Source organism: Cucumis melo, chromosome 9 (assembly GCF_025177605.1).
Source record: "Cucumis melo cultivar AY chromosome 9, USDA_Cmelo_AY_1.0, whole genome shotgun sequence".
Lineage (NCBI taxonomy): Eukaryota > Viridiplantae > Streptophyta > Magnoliopsida > Cucurbitales > Cucurbitaceae > Cucumis > Cucumis melo.
This window is the reverse complement of record NC_066865.1, coordinates 21,458,647-21,478,279: the sequence shown is the minus strand read 5'-3', so window position 1 is coordinate 21,478,279 and position 19,633 is coordinate 21,458,647. Positions and strand designations below refer to the sequence as shown.

Sequence of the window (19,633 nt, the reverse complement as noted above, 5' to 3'; positions counted from 1 at the left end):
GACCCAGGAATAATCCACGATGAAACAACTCAATCACAAATCCTAACCAGATAAGGATATGACGGGTTGAAGCCTAAAAATCAAATCGAGAAAAGTATAGACAAATAAGTTCTCCAACCAATATCAGATACTCTCTATTCTCCCTCCAATTTTTCTAATTTAAGCATTGAGTTGGTTATGACTTACAACAAACAAGTGTTCATGTTTGTCTTTGCTTGTAGACGAGCCATCTTCTCCTAAAATACAAATTTACCGATGTTGCCTTGTAGACATCATATACATTTTGCTTGGTCAAAATTTGGTATCAACACACACCATTAAGTTCAATTGATCATTTGGTACGACTTTAAAATTAAGAGATTAAATTGAAAATATCAAACTCAAAATGTAAAATAAAATCTACCTAAATTGATAAATAAAGGAAAAATATATTTTACTCAAAATGATTTTATTACCAAATTTCCATCAAGTTCATCAAAAGACTAAAAATTGTGAGACATGTTTGAAGTTTAGAGTGTTTAAAAGATTATGGTAAAAATAAAATGTATTCTAAAGTAGTTTTTCATAAAGTAGAAAATTATTTTAGTAATTATCATGGAATAAAAACTTTAATATATTTAAAACATAACATCTAAAGCATAGTACGAATTACCTTAAATATTTGTTCAGGTAAATATGTTCAGATGAGGTAAATGTATAGACATATTTAGTACAATATTCCCTTCTAGTAAAGGTAATGAACAATGTCTTGAATCAGCATCCTATTAATTGTACATGACATGGTCAACAAAAGCTTGACTCCATTAGCATCTGTATGTACCTGAACACAAAAGGTTCCGAGATTAAATCCCCTAACTTAATTTGTACTCATAAGAGATTTTTTTTTCTTTTTTATGAAAAAAGTTATATAGTAAAATGTTTAAAAGTGCAAGTACAATAAATAAGTGTTTGTGCAAAAATTTTGGTAGAAAAATATAAAAGTAAACAAAAATTAAGATTTGAGGGATCAAAATGAATATCATAAAAGTATAAGAATTAAAATAAAATACGACATGGCTACGTAAATCAAAATAATGTTTAATTTAAACTTAAAAAATAAACAATAACTTAAGATCAATGTGTTTTTTTTCCCAAGACAATCTTCCATATTTTCATGTTCGTGTTTGTTTAATACATTAACACGAAAAATGTGACCAATAAAATTATTAGTCAATTTAATTTAAACATTAAAAAAAAAAACCAAAAAACTTTACCCTATGGCTATTGGTCTATGGCTGAAAATCATAAATACCTATTTTAAACGAGGGAAATAATATAAAAATCATATAACTTTTGATTCAAATTTGTATAAGAATCTTTATCAAAGGTAATTTTTTTAAAGTGACAGAACTAATTAAATTTTTCGCAAAATTTAATTTTTTTTATCGATGATATTAATGTCTATCAACATTTATCAGTGATAAATGATTATGGTTCATGAATATCTAGAAATAACAATAAAAATATTTATAACATATAATAGACATCTATCAATACACTTGTAGTAAAAGTCTATTCTTTAAGATATTTTCAACGATTTTATTATTTATAATAAATTTTATATTTTTTGAAGGTAAAAAATTAAAACTTCCACTACATATTTGTGTTACCCATAAAAAGGAAAGAAAAAAAAAAGAAGGGGATTCAAATTTGTTACCGTTGATTGAATTACACCAATGAGGCGAAACACAAAGAGAGACGTATCGAGTACACAAAAATAAAACATAAAGTAAAGCATCAAATCAAATAATAAATAAAAAGTAAAATCTCAAGAACAAATCCCCTTCGTCAAAACTCCTCCGTATTTCGTTTGCTGCAACTGGGACCATCCGATCCGATCCGATCACAAGCTTACATTTCCCGAGCAACCACTGAACGGCCCAGATTAGACAAATCTTCGAAAACCCGCGATGACATACGGCGGCGGACCCAATTTCAAAATTCAAATGGACCCGAAAAAGGAGAAGAAACGGCCAAGGGCACGTGGACCAATGGAGAGGAGGAGGAGGAGGAGGAGAAAGAATTTGAAAAAGGGGAAATAGAAATGAATAAATAATAAAAGGGTTTTTTTGATGGAGTGGGAAACAGTTGTAAATACCTAAATAATAATAATAATAATAATAATAATAATAATAATAATAAAAGAAATGGATGGAAGTAAATGGGGAGTGTCAGTAACTGACACTCCACTTGGGCAGGCTTTTGTCGTTGTTGAGTTACACCTTATTCGCATGATCTTTTCTTTATTTATTTACTTACTTACTTATTTTTTTCCTTTCTTTTTATTTATTTATTTATTTATTTATTTATTTATTTATTTGGATTTGGTATTTATTTTATATATTTATTGGTCCAGGTCAGAGTAGTTATGTGGAAATTATTGTGAAATTTATTCCTCCAGCCACCTTTCTCAATTCTGCCCCCTCCCTCCATTCTTTTCTTAAATTTAACTAATTCTCCTATATATATATATATTGTATACTTTTTTAAAGTGTTTTCAAAATACAATTAATTTTAAGGCTTTTTTTAAAAAATCTTAAAATTTAATAAATAATTAAGATAATTTTTCAAAGAAATGTTAAATTCATTTCTCAAACTTAAATGATTATATAAGTTGCAACAACCTAGACGTTCCATAGTTTAACTTTTATCATCGAAGTCCTATAATCAAAACTATCTTATATTTTATGGTCAAAATTCTAACACTTGTATAGATTTATAAATTCAATTTTTACCGTAAAAGTTTGACCGTAGAATCGTAATTATAACTATATTTTTAAGATTGAGTTTTGCAATGAGCATTGGAAAAAAAGAAAAGAAAAGAGGGTAAATGGAAAATAAGACATGTGAGGTAATAATAATGCAAATCAAATATAGAAAGAATCAAAATGATGATGGAAGTTTACAAAAATGAATATTCTAGAAAATTAAATTAATTTTTGTCATGAATCTGTTTGGATGGTGCCATTTTGTCTAAGTCATAATAAATGAGACAAATGTGGAATCAAATTGCTTCATGTCTTTATTCATATTGCAAATAACAAAAACAAATACACCATTGTTAATTAATTCATGGCCTTCTTTTTTTCTTTTTCTTTTTCTTTTAGAAAGATATATCATTTCTTCTTCTCCCTCTCTTAATTTGTAGAAAAGCCAAAAAAATTACAGGACCGCTTACCCTTATTATTATTCAACTTAGCTACCGAGTGGAACACTAACTTCTCGATTGAAATTTGAATATACTTCTAACTATCAAGTTTGTGGTTCGATTGGGTATTTGTAATGATTCATTAATTTTAACTCTAAGTTGAGTTGTTTTCAAATTTTTACTGAAACGCTCAAGTTATAACAAGTATTTAGCTCTAACGTTTCTTTTTATTTTTTGATTTTCTTTTTCAATTTTGTCTCGTGCGTATGTTTAAGGGGCACTAGCAAAAAAGTCAAAACAAATTATAATAATCAAGTTTATAGCACACATATTTATTATTTGCAAAAATAGCAAAAACAAAGTCCAGCCAACCACATATAAAAGATGTAAAATGTTACAAATATCATTGTTACTGATATACATTTGATACACCTGATACACACTCGATACACCGATACTCCTTGATATACTCGATATAGCAAAATACAGTAAAAAAAAATTAATGAGCTATAAAGAGTTTGATTATTAGGGTTATTTTCAAATATAGAAAAATGACCCGGAACATTTACAAAATATAACAAAATTTCAAATTCGATGATAGACACTGATAGACTTTTATCGGTTTCTATCGACGTATATCATTGATAGAATTTGGAATTTTACAATATTTTTGTAAATATTTTATCAATTTTGTCATCTTTAATAACAAATTATTATTACTATGTTTACTTTTACATATTTAAATTTTTTTCAAAAACTTTAACATAATTAAGGATATAATTTTCCATGCCCTTACTTTTTCTTGTTGGGATATTCCACATTGAATCCATATAAACTTTAGATTATTGTCACTTCACTTTAGAAGTTTTCTTTTCTTTTCTTTTCTTTCTTTTTGGAAGAATTTTGAAATGAACATGATGATGATCATCATAGACCTAAACATTTATTCAAAATGTTTATGATATATTGTTTGTATAAATCTACACTCTTTATTTTTTTCTCATCAACAAATAAAAAAAAAAAGCCAACATAATCACAATTTCTATGTTACCAAAAAAAAATGTATGAAATTAAACTATTACTACCATACGTCTATTTTTTAAAATATTTTTATTTAAAGTATCATTGAATTACATTCGAATTGATTTTAGTCGAATTCTAAGTGTTTCGTGGTATAGATATTAAATTGGTGAAATTAATAAGAATGCCAAATAATTAATTATATCTAAAAATGGTTAAAAAGAAAAGTATGAAAGTGGATTAAAAGTACTTAAAGAACTTACCATGGTCTTGAATAATCGACTTAGAGATGAATCTTGTCCAACATGTTATTTATATTTTCTAGTCATCCACTGTATATATATCATCGTCAACTATTTAAAAATGTTCACTTAGTTGACGACTAATAATCCTCGTCAACTATTTGAAAATTGTACCATAGTCTTGTACAATCTATATATGACATTGCATGAGTTCTTACAAATAATATGATTATTAAATATTATGATTTAAAACGTTGTAGAAAACGAACAAAATATATTAGGAAATAACAATAAAATCCAACAAATTAAAAAAGAAAAAATGAAAAGCTTTAAACTTCAAATATTCTTTTCCCTTCATCTTAAAATAGGTGGGAGATGGAAATTGGGAGTCATGTCGATAAATAATTAAAAAAGATTTGAGCAATACAAATAGTTAAAATGACTTAGGTTTTGGTTTAGGTTGCACGCGTTCATCAATTTTTAAGTTTTACATTTTAGTCTCTAAGATTTAGGGTATGTATTCTGGACACTTTATTTTTAGTCATTCTATTAATTTTTAGTTATATATAGTTTACTGGACAATTATTTGTTGTCATTGTATTAAGCAGACTTAACTAAAATATAATAAGTTTGTATTTTTAAGTAGTTTAAGAAGAAAGAAACGTTTTTATTACTAAAAAGAATACAGTTTTGGACATTAAAGTTTGATTTAGGTTTACTTTTAGAGGTTGAAATTTGGTTTAGGTTTACTTTTGATAGCATCTTTAGTTTCCCAATCGAGTTTTATATTACTCCCTACTAGAAAGTTAAGTTGATATGATACTTATTTATTACTATTTTTTTTTTTAAAAATATTATTTTATTAATTTAAATTTAAAACACACACACACACACACATATATATATTTCTTCTTTCTCCCTTCGTCTTTTCCCATTTCCTCCTCATGCTTGACGTTGCCATTACTCGTCGATCGTCGATGAATCCACGATTAAAAATTAGAAATAACATATTAGACACTCTGTTAATGTTTATGTACGTATCTGACACAAAACTAAGTGAAATCTATAAAAGAAATTAAAAATTTAAATACCTAAAAAATTCGAAATTAAAAGTTCAAAAAGAATTCCAACACATCATGATACAAAAACCCTAGCAATTGGAATCAAGAACCCTTGGAAAATGGGAGTGTGCCTAATTCTCAATCACTTAAACACCCAAATCAATATGATTTCAACTCTAAGAATTGGGTTAGACACGGATTACCTAGAGATCAAATATCTTGAAACAATAACAAGTTTCTTGTCCTAAGATTTTCGAAAAATCCACGAATAGTATGATTCATCCCACGTGAATGTTCTTGTGATGCAACGAACTCTCAACACACATGAATTTGAAGTTTTCTTGACTAAATAAACTTGAAATTAGAAGCATAAAGACTAAATCTGGTTAATGTAAAACCCAACTTCTGAACAACCAAAAACCAATGAAAACCGTAATGCATCATAGTAAAATGACACAAATACCCTTACTTAAATGTCATAAAAAGGATAAAAATCAGAAATATCTAAAATTATAAAATAAAATTTAATCAATAATTTGAAGTTAAAACGTTTCTATCACATCGTATAAAAGTTCAAAGACGTGTCGAATGGTATCTAAAAAAATGTTGAGAGACAAAATTTATAGTTGAAAAAAATTGAAAACCCTAAACAAAAGGGAAGGGTACTTTTGAGGGCATGGGATAGAGATGCATGTGTTTCTCCAAAGTCCAAAACACACTCTACCAATGGGCAATCAAAAGTGTTGGGAATACCTTTTTGAAAAGTTTAATTTGTTCTATTTTATTATCATTACAATTGCCTTTTTTTTTTTTTCTTTTTTTCTTCTTTCTTTTTTCAGTTAAACTTTTCCAAAATCCCATGCAAAAAAAAAAAAAAAAAATCCAAAAATCCCAAAAACCCAAAAACAAATCTTTTATGGAATTGGAACACTTCCTCTTCACATGTTGCCTCCTCCTCCTCCTCTTCTTCTTCCTCTCTACTTCTTGTCTTTTCTATTTGTCAATATCCTTTGCTATTATTATTCTAATTTTCTTTTATTAAGTAATCCCTTTTCATTAAACTAAACAATATTATTAGTGGATCAATAATAATCCAATGACCCTTTTTTTTTGTCTCTGGTTACAAACCAAACCTTTATAAATGCTATTGGGGTTAAATTTATAAATATTATCTACAAACCTTTATGGTTCTATGTTTGTTAAAATATTGTATGTTTATGTTATTCGACACTGTTATTAAAAAGTTAGCATTTTTAGGGTTAATGTTTAAATGTAGAGTAATATTTTTAAGAAATTGTAAAAATGATAAACGCCGATAAATTTTTATTAATGTGGTAAACTCTATTATTAATATACTTTTATAAGCGATAGACCTATCACTAATAAATTTTGTTATATCTAATTGTTGTATTTACAATTATATCTTATTAAAATGATGATTTGATACTTACTAGATTGATGAGTGATGATTTAGAACGACAGTTGATATAAAAAAGTGAGTTAACTTGATAAAGTAGAAGATGAAACGAGATAACAAAACCGAATTGAGATTATAATTTGGTGATATTTTAAATAGGCTCTCTTTGTAGGAAAGAAAGTGAGTTTTTGTTAAACTAATAAAAGTCCACATCAAGATTAAGATTGAAGGGCATCTCTTGACATGGAAAAATGCACAAACCACACAAAAATAACTTTGAAAATGCCAACCCATGCATCCACCCAAAAGGAAAGTAAAAAAGAAAAGAGGTATGTTATGTAAAAGGGACATTTCAGGTATAAAAAAGTTTGTAAAATTGAATCTTTTTTTTTTTTTTACATCTATTTCATCTCTGGAAAGCCTCATGATTTCATGGTTTACTTTAGTCTCCTTGGTTTTTTGTTTGGTTCTAAATCCAATTCTCTAGCTTTATTTGAAGTGAGATATTTAGAATTCTTTAATAGCCTTTATTATAATTAAGTTTCTTTTTAAACACTAACTATTTAATTAGAGGTCGTTACGTTTTGACTATTCTTTTTCGATGCTTGATTTCACGTGACATTGTCAATTACTTGTCTCATTCAAATAATCATGCAAATAATGGCAAAGAAGGGCTAGGAGTTGTTACGTTTTGACTATTCTTCTTCGACGCTTGATTTCATGTGACACTGCGAATTACTTGTCTCATACAAATAACCATGCAAATAACGACGGAGAAGGGCTAGAAGCTGTTACGTTTTGACTATTCTTATATCTTTAATTTAATTTTTGAGCTCTTTAGGCCAACAGCACACTGAATTTATTATCTATTAGAGATCTAACACATCATGAAGTGTTAATCATAAAATTTGTAAACAATAATAGAAGTATAAATACCTCATATATATATATTAAAAAAAAAGTTTTGGGACAAGCCCTCTTTAATATACTTTTGACAAAGCATTATGGACCCTACATTGTTTGCATGTGTTTTTGTATGTTCCAATCCAATAATTTATAAAAAAAATGAAAATTTTGAAACTTTATAAGCCCAACTTTTTGTTTGGGTCCTCTTTTCTTTTTCTATCCCAAAAGATACCCAACAAAGCTAAATAAATACTCAAAAAAGCAAATTACTTTTTTCAAAAAGAAATTTGGGTTCTAACTATTTATTCCATTCAAATTTATTTTGCATTCTATAAAAAATTTAAATGAAACGATGCAAGTTGTTGATGTCAAAATTAACATACCATTGGTGAATTTGTAATAAATAAACCAAACATTGAGATCGCAAAAGAAAGGAAGTCTTTACATTGTTGAGGTGCTAAGTTACATGCACTTCGACATTCATAAATTTATGCACAAAGAATCTATCAAGTCATTAATTGGACCATCATTGACTAAGTTTGAAGCATTACAAGTGAGCTTTTGATATGGTTTCGCATCATTATCTAAGATTCTCTTTTCCACCTTCTTTCTCTATTCTCTCTTGAGTTGAGCATTAAAGATTACTCCAATCTCACGTAAGGGGTGAAGAGTTATCATATCTTTAGTCTCTACCCCGTTGGGTCTTTCCATGTACTTGTTTACTACTCTTCTAACGTAATCCTTTAAGTAACTCTTTCAAGATCAATACTTCAATTAACTCACTTAAATCGAAAGAGTCTATTGTGCCATGTTCTTGGTTGTGGAAAATACAATATTTGTCTTTGTTTCTTCAATGTAATCCAACTCTTAACTTTGTTAGCCATTTTTATCACATCCATGTTTTGAATATCCATAAATCAATGATTAATTCTCACATAGAATACCACCAATAATCGATGTTGAAATTCAGTATACCAAGACAAATTTGTAATACAAAGGGAAAAATTAAATAATGGCTCTGCAAAAGAAATGAATCTTGCACCCCTGTGAAGTAGTAAGGCACCTACACTGCAGTGCTCAAGTCACAACTCAGTAACAAACAAATTTTATCTATAGCTTCAAAAGTAGAAAACTAGGAGTAATTTGAACGTACCTTTGAGTGTATGTATTGTTTTACTTATATGTATATATAAATCCTATTTTGTAGGAGACGGTTTTGAGAATGTCAAAACCCTTTTATCACTTGAGTGGATGATCTAAACCAAACTCCAAAGAAGTTGGTTTTCTTCCCCAAGTTCCTGGTAGGAAAATCATCAAATTGGTAAAGTTTATGTCAATCCTTCTTTCAGGAGTATGGGCTTGGAACAAATTTTCACCCATAGGCCATAACAATTATACATTCTATTCTAAAAGTAAAGAAGTATTTGTGGAAATGGCAAAAGAAGGGAACCTGGATTAATACGTTTTCTTTGGCAAAACCGTGACGCGAACATGTCATATTTTTATAGTACTTCTGTTTTTCCCCCTGGTTCTGTTGCAAGTCAAGAAAATTAAGAATTGTAATCATAGGAAAAGATGTGAATATTTATTCCAAAAACGTGTACGTTTTCTATGATGGCAAAATGGAAAAGTGAAATTGAATTAACACTATCCTACCATGGCCTACTAGTTGAACATTTCATTTTCTTTTCTTTCTTTTTTCTCTCTTAGAGGATAAATTTTTATTATTTTTCTTAGAATAACATTCTTCTTTTTTAACACATGAAAAATATATTCTCCCTTAGTTCCAAGCGTTGTGTGATGAAATAAACGCAATTGAACCAATGTTTACACTGACTTCTCTTAAGTCAATTTGTGGTAAACATGGGCCAGAACTAAAATTGTAAAATTAAGGAAACTGAAATTTACAAACCATCTCTAAATTACAAGAACTGAATTTGTTATTCAATGTACAAACAATCTAAACTAAATTAAAACAAGATTGGAGAGAAATACCTTGAAATCTATATGTTTATAAGAAGATTGTTACATTGCGCAGTTAGATGTAAGAAAATAGAAAGAAAAAAAAAAAACATCATGCAATTGAAAATTTTAAACATCTCAAAAAAAAAAAAATCATCTTACTCAACAACAAAATGGTAAAAATGTATGAGAGAGATATTCAGTATGTACCTTGTTTCATGTCGTCTGGACTCTTTCTGCTTCCCATTGTAAATAAACATTTCTTTGCTGCCACAACCTCCTCGTCCTCCTATCGAAATCTATAATTATAGAGATCCTAAACATGCATTTTGATGTAGAAGATTTTTTATTTATTTTTTAGAAAAATCAGTGACTTTTAACTTCAAATTAATACATCTTAAAGAAAAAAACTTCACAATCAATGGAATCCTAAAATATAGGAAACAATTACTGATATACAAAAAAAACGAATAAAAGAAAGATTCATGGCAAGTGGAACCAAGAGGGACGTAAACGTGGGTTGAAATGTTTAATACTTAGTTATTTATTAAAAAATCATAATTAATCATAAAACAAAACAAAAAAGAACTAATAAGACGCTTACTATAAAACCAAATAGTAAGCTAGAGAAAATAGGGGGGGGGGGGGGGGGGGGGAATTGTTCATATAGCCACTTTATATACATAGTATAGATATATAGTACAGAAATATTTTTTAAAAAAAAAATTTAAAGAAAAAATTGACCCCTTTTCGGTTTGAGGCTAAACAATAAGGGAAAATGTAAATTACAAAGAATATCCCTATGGTCAATCACGAAAGGGGGCACATGAGAAAAATGCCTAACCGTAGAAAAGTAACACTCAATAATTTTGTTCCCTGTGCTTGTTTCATGTATAAGAGAGATTTTCGGTATCTACCTTGTTTCATGACGCTTGGATTCCTTCTGCTTTCCATTGGAAATAAACATTTCTTTGTTGCGGGTACCTCCTCCTATTGAAATCTCTATTTATGATCAATGAATGAAAGGTTTGAGCTTCCTTGCTTCACTTGTAAATCCCAAAGAACAAAGACCGAAGATAACTGCACATTGTGTGGACCGAAAAACACTGATGCCACTTCTTAAGCAGTCGAGCAATAACTTTGATGCACAAAGGAATCTCCTTGCCTTGCAAAGATTATGCATCAAAGAGGTGTAGGTATAAGGATCCTTTGTTTCCATTAATTCAAACAATTTCATTGCTTGGTCAATTTGTCCAGCCTTACATAACCTATCAATTAGACAACTTGAGGCTACCACGTTTGAATTAGTAAAACCTGTTGGATACATATAATTCAAATGCCGTCGGGCCCCCTCAAAATTGCCAACCTTACATAACCCATCAGTGATTATAGCATGTGTGTAATCATCGCATTGTAATCCTCGCGACTCTATCTTATCCAACATCTTATGTGCAGCCTCCAATTTACCATGTTTACAGTACAAATTAACAACTGTGTTATAAAAAACTAAATCAAATACCACTCCATTCTTTATCATCTCTACCATAAAAAAATTTGCCTCTTCAAGCCTACCTAACCGAAGTAAAGCACCAATAGCAGTGTAGTAACCAAAACCATTAAAAGCAAGGCCTTTGTTTTTCATTTCAAAGAATATCTCAAATCCATGTTGATACTCTCTAAATTTGAAGCAACATTTCATCAATGCAATGTACGTCGTGTAATCAGGCTCAAAACCCAAATCGATGGCCTCGTCGAACATACTCATAGCCTCATTGAACATACTCATAGAGACGTTCAACCTAGCCGCCTTGCAAAGTCCAGTAAGAAGAATGTTATATGTAACAAATTTAGGAACAAATCCATGGCTCTGTAAATTTCTAAACAACGCAATAGCATTACTTGTATATCCACAACTGCAAAGCCCGAAAATCATCACATCAAACGTAGCAGGATTAGGGCAGTGGTCTTTAAGTATAATATCCAAAAAAATACTATTAGCTTCATTTGGCTTTCCTACTTTAAGGAAACAGTGGATCAAAGTGGTGTAACTCCATATATCAGGATTGATACGTAATTGAAGCATTTCATCAAACAAATTAAGGCATTGTTCTAACGAAGAGTTTCTGGATGCAGCAGCCATCAAAGAAGTATAAATAAACACATTTGGAGTAATGCCAGCTTCCCTCATTTTATAAAGAACAGAATAAGCAGCATCCATGTCGCTAAATTGACAATACCCATTAACCAAAATATTGTAAGTTAGTATATCGGGAACAACTCCTAACCGAATGGCATCTTTTATGGCAATTTCAGCTTTCTGAAATTGCTGGGATTTACAAAAAGAGGCCACACAAATTGTCAACAACTTTGTAGAATATTTGGAAACCATTCTTCGAACTAACCTTGAGAAGAATGAATCTGAGTGGAGACGGTGAGGCAAATTGAGGGAGGCAGCGACGGCGACGGCGACGGCGACGGGAGAAAGATGGTGAAGTGCGAGGGCGGAAGGGAAGTGAGATTAGGTTTTATGAAAGTTGGACTCTTATGGAACAGGGTTTAACACCCTCCAACATTCACTTCCCCAATTTTCAATAAAAATATATATTAACTCACCTTTATTTATATATATATATATATATATATATATATATATATTAAAGAAAAATCGTCAAATAAATAGAATATTTGATAAAAATATTTTTACATCATATAAAAGTTGAGTATAATGAATTTTGTATTTTATTCTATAGTGTAAATAGTTTGTCAAAATTTTCTATTTTTGAAAAAATTACATTTTTAAATATAGTAAAATAAATTAAAATATTTACTACTTATAACAGAACTTTGAATTACATTAATGATAGAAGCTGATAAACTTTTACGATTATCTACCAATATTACTGATATAACCTAAAATTTTGCTATATGTTGTAAGTTTTTTATCAAATTTGCTATTTTTGACCATTTTTCTTGAAACTGGATGGTTATTTGGAATTTTGTTTTAAAATTTAGGTTCTCTTGTTAAAAATTAACAAAATAATTTTTTGAATTTTAAATATCATGGATAACATATTAAAATATAGAAAATAAAAGATACTTCAAGTTTTAAATTTATTTTTTTTTTAAAAAAAAAGGAGATTAAAAGATACATTTTTAAAAATCATGAGCAAAATGCACATATTTTTCTTTTCTTTTAAATGAAATCAAGAATTAAGCCTATTATAGTTTTAATAACTAGTTGATAGGTCAAAGATTAACAACCCAGTTGGCTAATACATAACCACCAACTTAAGAATTAATTTCCAAATGTTATCTACGAAATTAGTCTCAAATTCTCAAGGATATATAAAAAGATGCTTATAACTCTAAAAATGTGTCTTCGAAAAAACATATAACAATTCTTTTATAAATGATTGTAAACTTTATATTCATTTTTCAAAACAATAGCGAAAGATTTGTACCCAAGAAGATGAATAGAGGGGAGAAATAGGGACCTCAAGGAAGGTGGGATCAAAACCATAACTTGTATTTGGACGTTGATTATTCTATTTTATAGTAAATACTACAAAATAATATTATTTACTAACTATAGTTTTTACCCCCGACATCTATAAATATTTCTATATAATCTCTAATTAACTATAGTTAACACTACGTCAAAACCTCCATTTGCTATAATATTTACTATTTATTACAATTTTTTACTATTTTACATATACCATTTTTCTTTTATTATTTGTTACAGAGTTTACCATTTCTTTCTTACACTAAAATAATTTACACTACAAACATAAACTCAATAATAACCAACTACCTCTTGCTCAAACATCCTCCTACATTGCTAGAATATTCAAAGTAGAGAGGGAGACACTAAGTCGTTACTTATCAAAGTTTTGTCAATAATTGTGATTTTTAATTTTTTTTTTTAAGAAACATGTAACAAGGAAATATATGTTAGAGAAACAAATTAAGGGAAGAATGGTACAAAAAAAAAAAAAAAAAAATTGAACATGAACCTCTTTTTCTTAATTCACTTACAACCCTTACAAGTTATAACCATTTCAGAAAGTGAAGACACAAAACAAGTTATCAAACCACTCTTAAAATGTGAAAAAACCAAACACAACATAAATCCAAACTCACTTTAGTATGAGGATTTAAAAATCCAAACACTAGCAAGTCAAAAGCAGGGCAGTAGAAACTACAAAGAAAAACTAAGTGCCTAAAGCTTAATCTGTCTGATGTGGATCGCAAAAATTGCATATACAGCAGGGGTTTAGTTGTACAACAGGACAGTCTGATTCTTAAGGTACAAGCTCTAACTATGCTTACCATTGTTGTTTTCAGGTTCCATCTCTTCTGCATCCTCAAAACGCTGATCATTGATTTGAAGCTAAACATTATGCAACAAAAGCACTCAGAAAACCAATAGAAAGAAAAAGGCCAAAAACAAAAAGTAAAAAAAAGTGTGTTCATTGAGTTTGCTAATGAATGCTTTACGAGATGGGATATGCGTTCAAGAACACACCTGAAGCACTGTGCGAGCTAGTTGATCATGATCTCCATTTGAGTTGCCGATTGAGCTTGGTGGGATAGAGGAGAATTGTTCTTCGTCATCTCCTGCTACTGAAAGTCCTAAATATTACAGAAGATGAATTTTTATCATCCGGAACAAGTGGTTCTGTAGAAGAATTATACAATCTATTTGATTACATACCTGGCATCTGTTCCAACTGATCGGCACCAAAAAACCAGTTGTGCTCTTCTTCTTCTTCATCTGAAGGAAGCAGGTAGTTTATACCCAAAAAAACTAACTAGTTGTATGAAAATAGAAACCGAGGTCAATTATGAATGTGAACTAACCTCCATTTGGTTCAGGATTAAGCTCAGCACACTGGCAGAATATCTCAAACAGAGTTTCTACTACAGCAAAAATAAAATAAAATAAAATAATTAAAGGTATTATTCTACATTCAAATAACATTTCACAATCAAACAAAAAAGAGGAGAGACATACATTCGTTGGGATTTGAAGGTACAAGCCTCATCTCTCTAACTGCAGTTAGGTCAAAATTCTCAGACTCTTCACCATGACATTCTGAATCTGAATTCTCTAACTCTTCATCATCTCCAGTATCAATCTTCAAACACAATCAGCAAAGGAAATGTCAGGCAAAATAAAATCTTTTGGCAAATGTTATTAAAAAAGTATAAAGGACCAGAAAAATAACAGTGCCTACAAGCAGATAGTTGAGCAAGAATTTTATGCAAGCCGCCTTAATTACACTGCTAGATAGGAAACAACTAATCTTATCAAATGTTTCTCTTGGATTTCTCAAAAAGTTGGAACGTATACAAGCAAGCATGAGAAACTTACATCATAAATTCCTTGTAATGTTGTTCAGGTTGGTCTATACCAAGGGAAGGTGACTCCTAGTCCCTAGTCAGGGAGGCTAAGAAAGGAACTATGTGTGACTGCATGACCTCGAATGTGTCCGACACTTGAGGGTGGAATGGATGCATGCATTGCTATTGTGTTCTACCTCGTCTAGTTTACACAAGAGAGAGTGAGTTTGCGCAGAATGGGATGCTTTCACAAGTTAGAGTTCTCCCACACTTATCTAGTTACAAACTATAGACAAAGTTTCCAGTCTCCACTTTTCAAGGGAGACCAAGTCCCACACTCCTATAACTAATAAGCCGACCTTCCTAAACAATGGTACCAAGTTATGACTAGCTAATTAAGGATATCTAAGTCTCCTCGTACCATACAGGAGATATTTTGACTTGGACCCTTGCTTCCTAATCTAAGTACCCAAGCCCAAACAACTATCCAATTGCTTGCTTTCATGCTCCTCACCCACCAATCCAATTGTAACCACCTTCAGGCTCCTACTAACAAACTTTTTAGTTGATTACTAACCTGCCTGTAACATTTATCCTGAATCCCCGATGGGCTTAAATTAACCAACCATTAAAACACACCTCGTCCTCAAAGTGTGAAGGATCCAACAGTTTCCCCCAAGAAAAATCAGGGTTATACAATACACAAATGAAAAAATAGATATATCTTTTTTTTTTCATCTATCCAATTCCAACTTGAATCCCAACAGCTCACTAAACATACTGTTCTACCCACGAAACATAAAGGCAAAGTAACCCCAAGTCCCAAGCTTATTCCACCAAGAAAGCTGCCACAATCCCACCTCATCGGTTTCCATTAATACAGAAAAATGAAGAAACACCTATACGCCTCAACAACTGGACTGTGAAATCTGATTATACTGATTGAAATTCGAGTTTGGTTCTTGCATCTTCATGGTCACACACCCTCGTGAAACTTACCTCCCTAATATCCACAACTGTTCCTCATCAACTCTACCTCTACTATGTCTGAATTTCTTTTATGGATAAGAAACCAAGTAATTTGAATCCACATCTCTCAATCCTTACTCTTTTTTGCTAATGAATCTGTTTAACTATACAACATTAATGAGAATAATGTAAGACTGCACAAGTAAATACCTGAACATACAAACAAGGAGACGGATAGGCCTCTGGGTCTGTTGAAACTGCATGCAATGACATGGACAGAAAATCAACTGCATAACCTTTTGCCATGTTCGCATCACTCAACCAAACCACTTGCCTACAAACATGATCAGCTTCTCAATGAGTTAGCAAGTTAGTCAATTAGTTTTTTTTTTTCTTTCTTTGTAGGACGTGTTCGATTAAATAATAGACAATTAAGACATAATCTATAGTTAGAAACTGAGCTTTCATAATGAAAAAAATGAAGTACGTCCAAGACCATACAAAAAACAACCCAAACAAAGAATATCAAAACTAGTGTTTATATGGAACTCTAACCCAAAAAAAATTAGACCAAGCTCAAACAATCCCAGAAAGAGAATCCCAAAACTAACATCAAGAAGGCTTACAACCCAAAAGAATTAGACAAAGCTGAGCTGATAGTTACAAAAAGCTAATGAAGGAAGGGAAACCCCAAAGATACATTAAACATAATAACCTCCCACACCTACAATTGAGTATTATGACAAAATATCCATTTAATTGGAATTAACTTAAAAAAGGTGTATCATGACTACAAAAGAGCTTAAATTAGAAGTCCCGACACACTTTGCATTGGATTATGGACAAACTCCCAAATATCTTGTTCCCCTCTAGACTCTAGCTACATTTGCAGATGTCCTTTCTATCCTAATTCCCAATTGCAAGCCTACACAACAACTGCCTGCAAACTCTAACATTATATCTAAAGAAATAACCAACAAATCATCGAAAAAGAAGACATTATTGTGTCGAATGTTCAGGGTAAGGCACATGTAAAAAAGAAGACCTCTCACCAAGAATGGAAACACATAAAACAGGATAGAAAAGAAATCATACTTTTTTATCCTTAAAAAACAATGACACCAAAGGAATGTATCTCTTTCCCCCCTGTTTCAACTGCAATCAACACTTCCCATGGCATTTTCCCTTCTAGGAATTTTTCAGCTTTCATTCTCAATTTCCCCTTTTGTCTTAATCTCCTTTAGCTCAAGAGTACTCCCAATCCTTTTAGCTCAACCCACAAAAATTCTCTCTCCACTCGCTTAACAAAATATCAACTTCTTTTAAAAAAAAAAAAATCAAATAGAAGCTCCCCACACAAAAGGGAGTATGGAACAGAGAGTATGTAACAGAATGAAGCAGAAGATACCTGGAGGAGACGTAGAGAGTGCCGGGGAACTCGGGAGGCCGATTATCGAAAACGATGCCGACGGCGGGCAATACGTGCATGAGAACCTCGCCTTGATCAACGTCGAAAGATGGTAATCCCAAACCATTGCCAGTTCTCTCGGTGTAAAGCCTTAGTCCCATTGTCATTCTGTCTAAAACCCTAATTCCTTAACTCTTCTTCTTCACTACCGCTGTGTTTAAAACCCCAACACTCTTTCCTTCGACAACCTTTTCTCTTTTTCACTTGACCAAAAAACAATGGTTAGAACTTAGATCATGTTTGCTTATTAAAAATTGTATACTCATGTAACTTTATGAGTCGTCCTAATCCGACCAACCCGAATTATACAACCTAAAAGTTAGGTTAAGATGCAAAATTTTGGCCAAATCTAAATTATAAAAGACTACAACCGATCATCCTCTAAATTATATATACTACATTTGCAATTTAACATTTATCAAATGTTTCGAGAATATTTTTAAAATGTTAAAAAACATAGTCTACAAAAATTGCTACAACGCTATTACTTTGTTGTAAAAGTAAATTTAAACTTTAAAACGAAGATAAAATGTTGAAAAATACTTTGTTAATATTTTATCTTGCCTTCTCTCTTCTCTTCCTTATACTCTTATTTTGACTGTTGTGTTATCTAGTCCGTAAGACTACTATTTTAGTTAAGGTATAGGCTGAATAAAGAGAATAATGAAACCACCAAAAGATATTGGGACATAAATGTTAACAGATTGATCTCACCTATTTTATTTCAGAATATATTGGTAACATCCTAAGGAAGTTTGCGTGCTGGTATGAATTAAGGATAAATATCGATTATGGTAAGTTCTTTTTGGCGACTTTTTAGGAGAAAAAGAAGAAAGGTTGATAGAAGAAAATTTCCAGTCAATTGGAGTTGAAGTTTAGTACATCGTTGATTAGTGATGCAATTAAGAGGTAGTTTCGTCCCACCCTCTAATTAGTTATGATTATTGTGTTATACCATTATCAAGTTTTGTTGAATCAATTATAGTACAGTCTGGTGTATAAGTGATGTTCCTTCGGTCATAACTATGTATTCAACATTTATTGTATTTATGATTAATACAATTTTTTATTATGGATAAACAACCCCCAGATGTAGATGCTCATTCATCGAACTGGATTAACAAATGTTGATGTGTTGTTTGTTTATTTTCACGTTATTATAGTTTAGTACTCTGTACACAATTGTTATATATCACTAAACTGTTCATATTTTAATAAATATTTTAACAAAGTTAAAAATTACTAGCCAAATATGCATTAATTCATCATTTTGAGTTTATTGCTAAGAAAGAGAGACGTTGACAATTTAAATCATATTTTTAAAGACAATAGTTAGGAGAGATAAAAACTTTCTTAATCATTTTTGTTGTTCAAATTAGTCCATTTATTGTGAGCAATTAATAAAGTTTGCCTTTGATCTATGATGATGTTTTTTTTCTTAGTCTTAGGAGAGGAGATTTTGAGTTTAGTGGATTTTATGAAATTTTATTTTTCACTTAAAAGTTTTTTTTTTGACAAACTTGACTTAAAAATTGGAAAAAAAAAAAAAGCTATTACTACTTACCATGTTCTTAAAATTTTAAATTATTTAACTCTCAATCCAACTTTGAGCTCAATAAATAAAAATATATTTTACAATTTCCTATAGGAAGTTTATTGTATTTATAGTATACAAAATATTATTATTTATATAATCAAAACAACCTTAATAACAACATACTTTACGGTAGGATGTATAAGTTGAACATGCACAAAAAATAGAATTATCATCGAAGTTGTATTTACATGTTTATAGTAGACACACACGACCAACAATTATCATGGATATAGGAAAATATTGTTGATTAAAGCAATCAAACAACTTAGTCCCAACCAAATAAACATAAACAATACCTCCTTAGTGGAGTTATCAAGAAAAAATTAATCTTATGGATGTTTTTGATAAGTATGCCTATAAAGATGACCCAATTATTCTCATAAAATTTCTCAATGTCAAATTACTATAAAAGACAAAGTTGACCGATAAACATAGTCTTAATAACTATTAAGAGGTCA

General features: G+C 30.3%; 2 protein-coding genes across 12 annotated transcripts; both read right to left on the bottom strand.

The window, feature by feature from the left end:
* Window positions 1-8,689: 8,689 nt before the first annotated feature.
* Window positions 8,690-12,370, bottom strand: LOC103504665 (putative pentatricopeptide repeat-containing protein At4g17915). Of its 10 annotated transcripts, none has more exons than XM_008469049.3 (5): window positions 10,713-12,370; window positions 10,006-10,111; window positions 9,284-9,364; window positions 8,987-9,131; window positions 8,690-8,901 (listed from the first exon to the last, which is right to left on the bottom strand). In XM_008469049.3, the coding sequence occupies exon 1, from the start codon at window positions 12,182-12,184 to the stop codon at window positions 10,808-10,810; it is 1,377 nt and encodes a 458-aa protein (XP_008467271.1). In that variant the 5' UTR covers window positions 12,185-12,370; the 3' UTR covers window positions 8,690-8,901; window positions 8,987-9,131; window positions 9,284-9,364; window positions 10,006-10,111; window positions 10,713-10,807. The 10 variants fall into 10 exon arrangements, with proteins under 10 accessions (XP_008467271.1, XP_016903432.1, XP_050945720.1 ...); XM_017047943.2 differs by having other exon boundaries at window positions 8,690-8,896; XM_051089763.1 differs by having other exon boundaries at window positions 9,296-9,364.
* Window positions 12,371-13,799: 1,429 nt separating this feature from the next.
* Window positions 13,800-17,826, bottom strand: LOC103504664 (chloride conductance regulatory protein ICln). Of its 2 annotated transcripts, none has more exons than XM_008469046.3 (7): window positions 17,519-17,826; window positions 16,321-16,444; window positions 14,813-14,936; window positions 14,659-14,718; window positions 14,513-14,572; window positions 14,324-14,430; window positions 13,800-14,188 (listed from the first exon to the last, which is right to left on the bottom strand). In XM_008469046.3, exons 1-7 carry the CDS (start codon window positions 17,683-17,685, stop codon window positions 14,114-14,116), a joined length of 717 nt encoding a protein of 238 aa, XP_008467268.1. In that variant the 5' UTR covers window positions 17,686-17,826; the 3' UTR covers window positions 13,800-14,113. The 2 variants fall into 2 exon arrangements, with proteins under 2 accessions (XP_008467268.1, XP_008467269.1); XM_008469047.3 differs by having other exon boundaries at window positions 14,324-14,421; window positions 17,519-17,807.
* Between the last annotated feature and the right edge of the window lie 1,807 nt (window positions 17,827-19,633).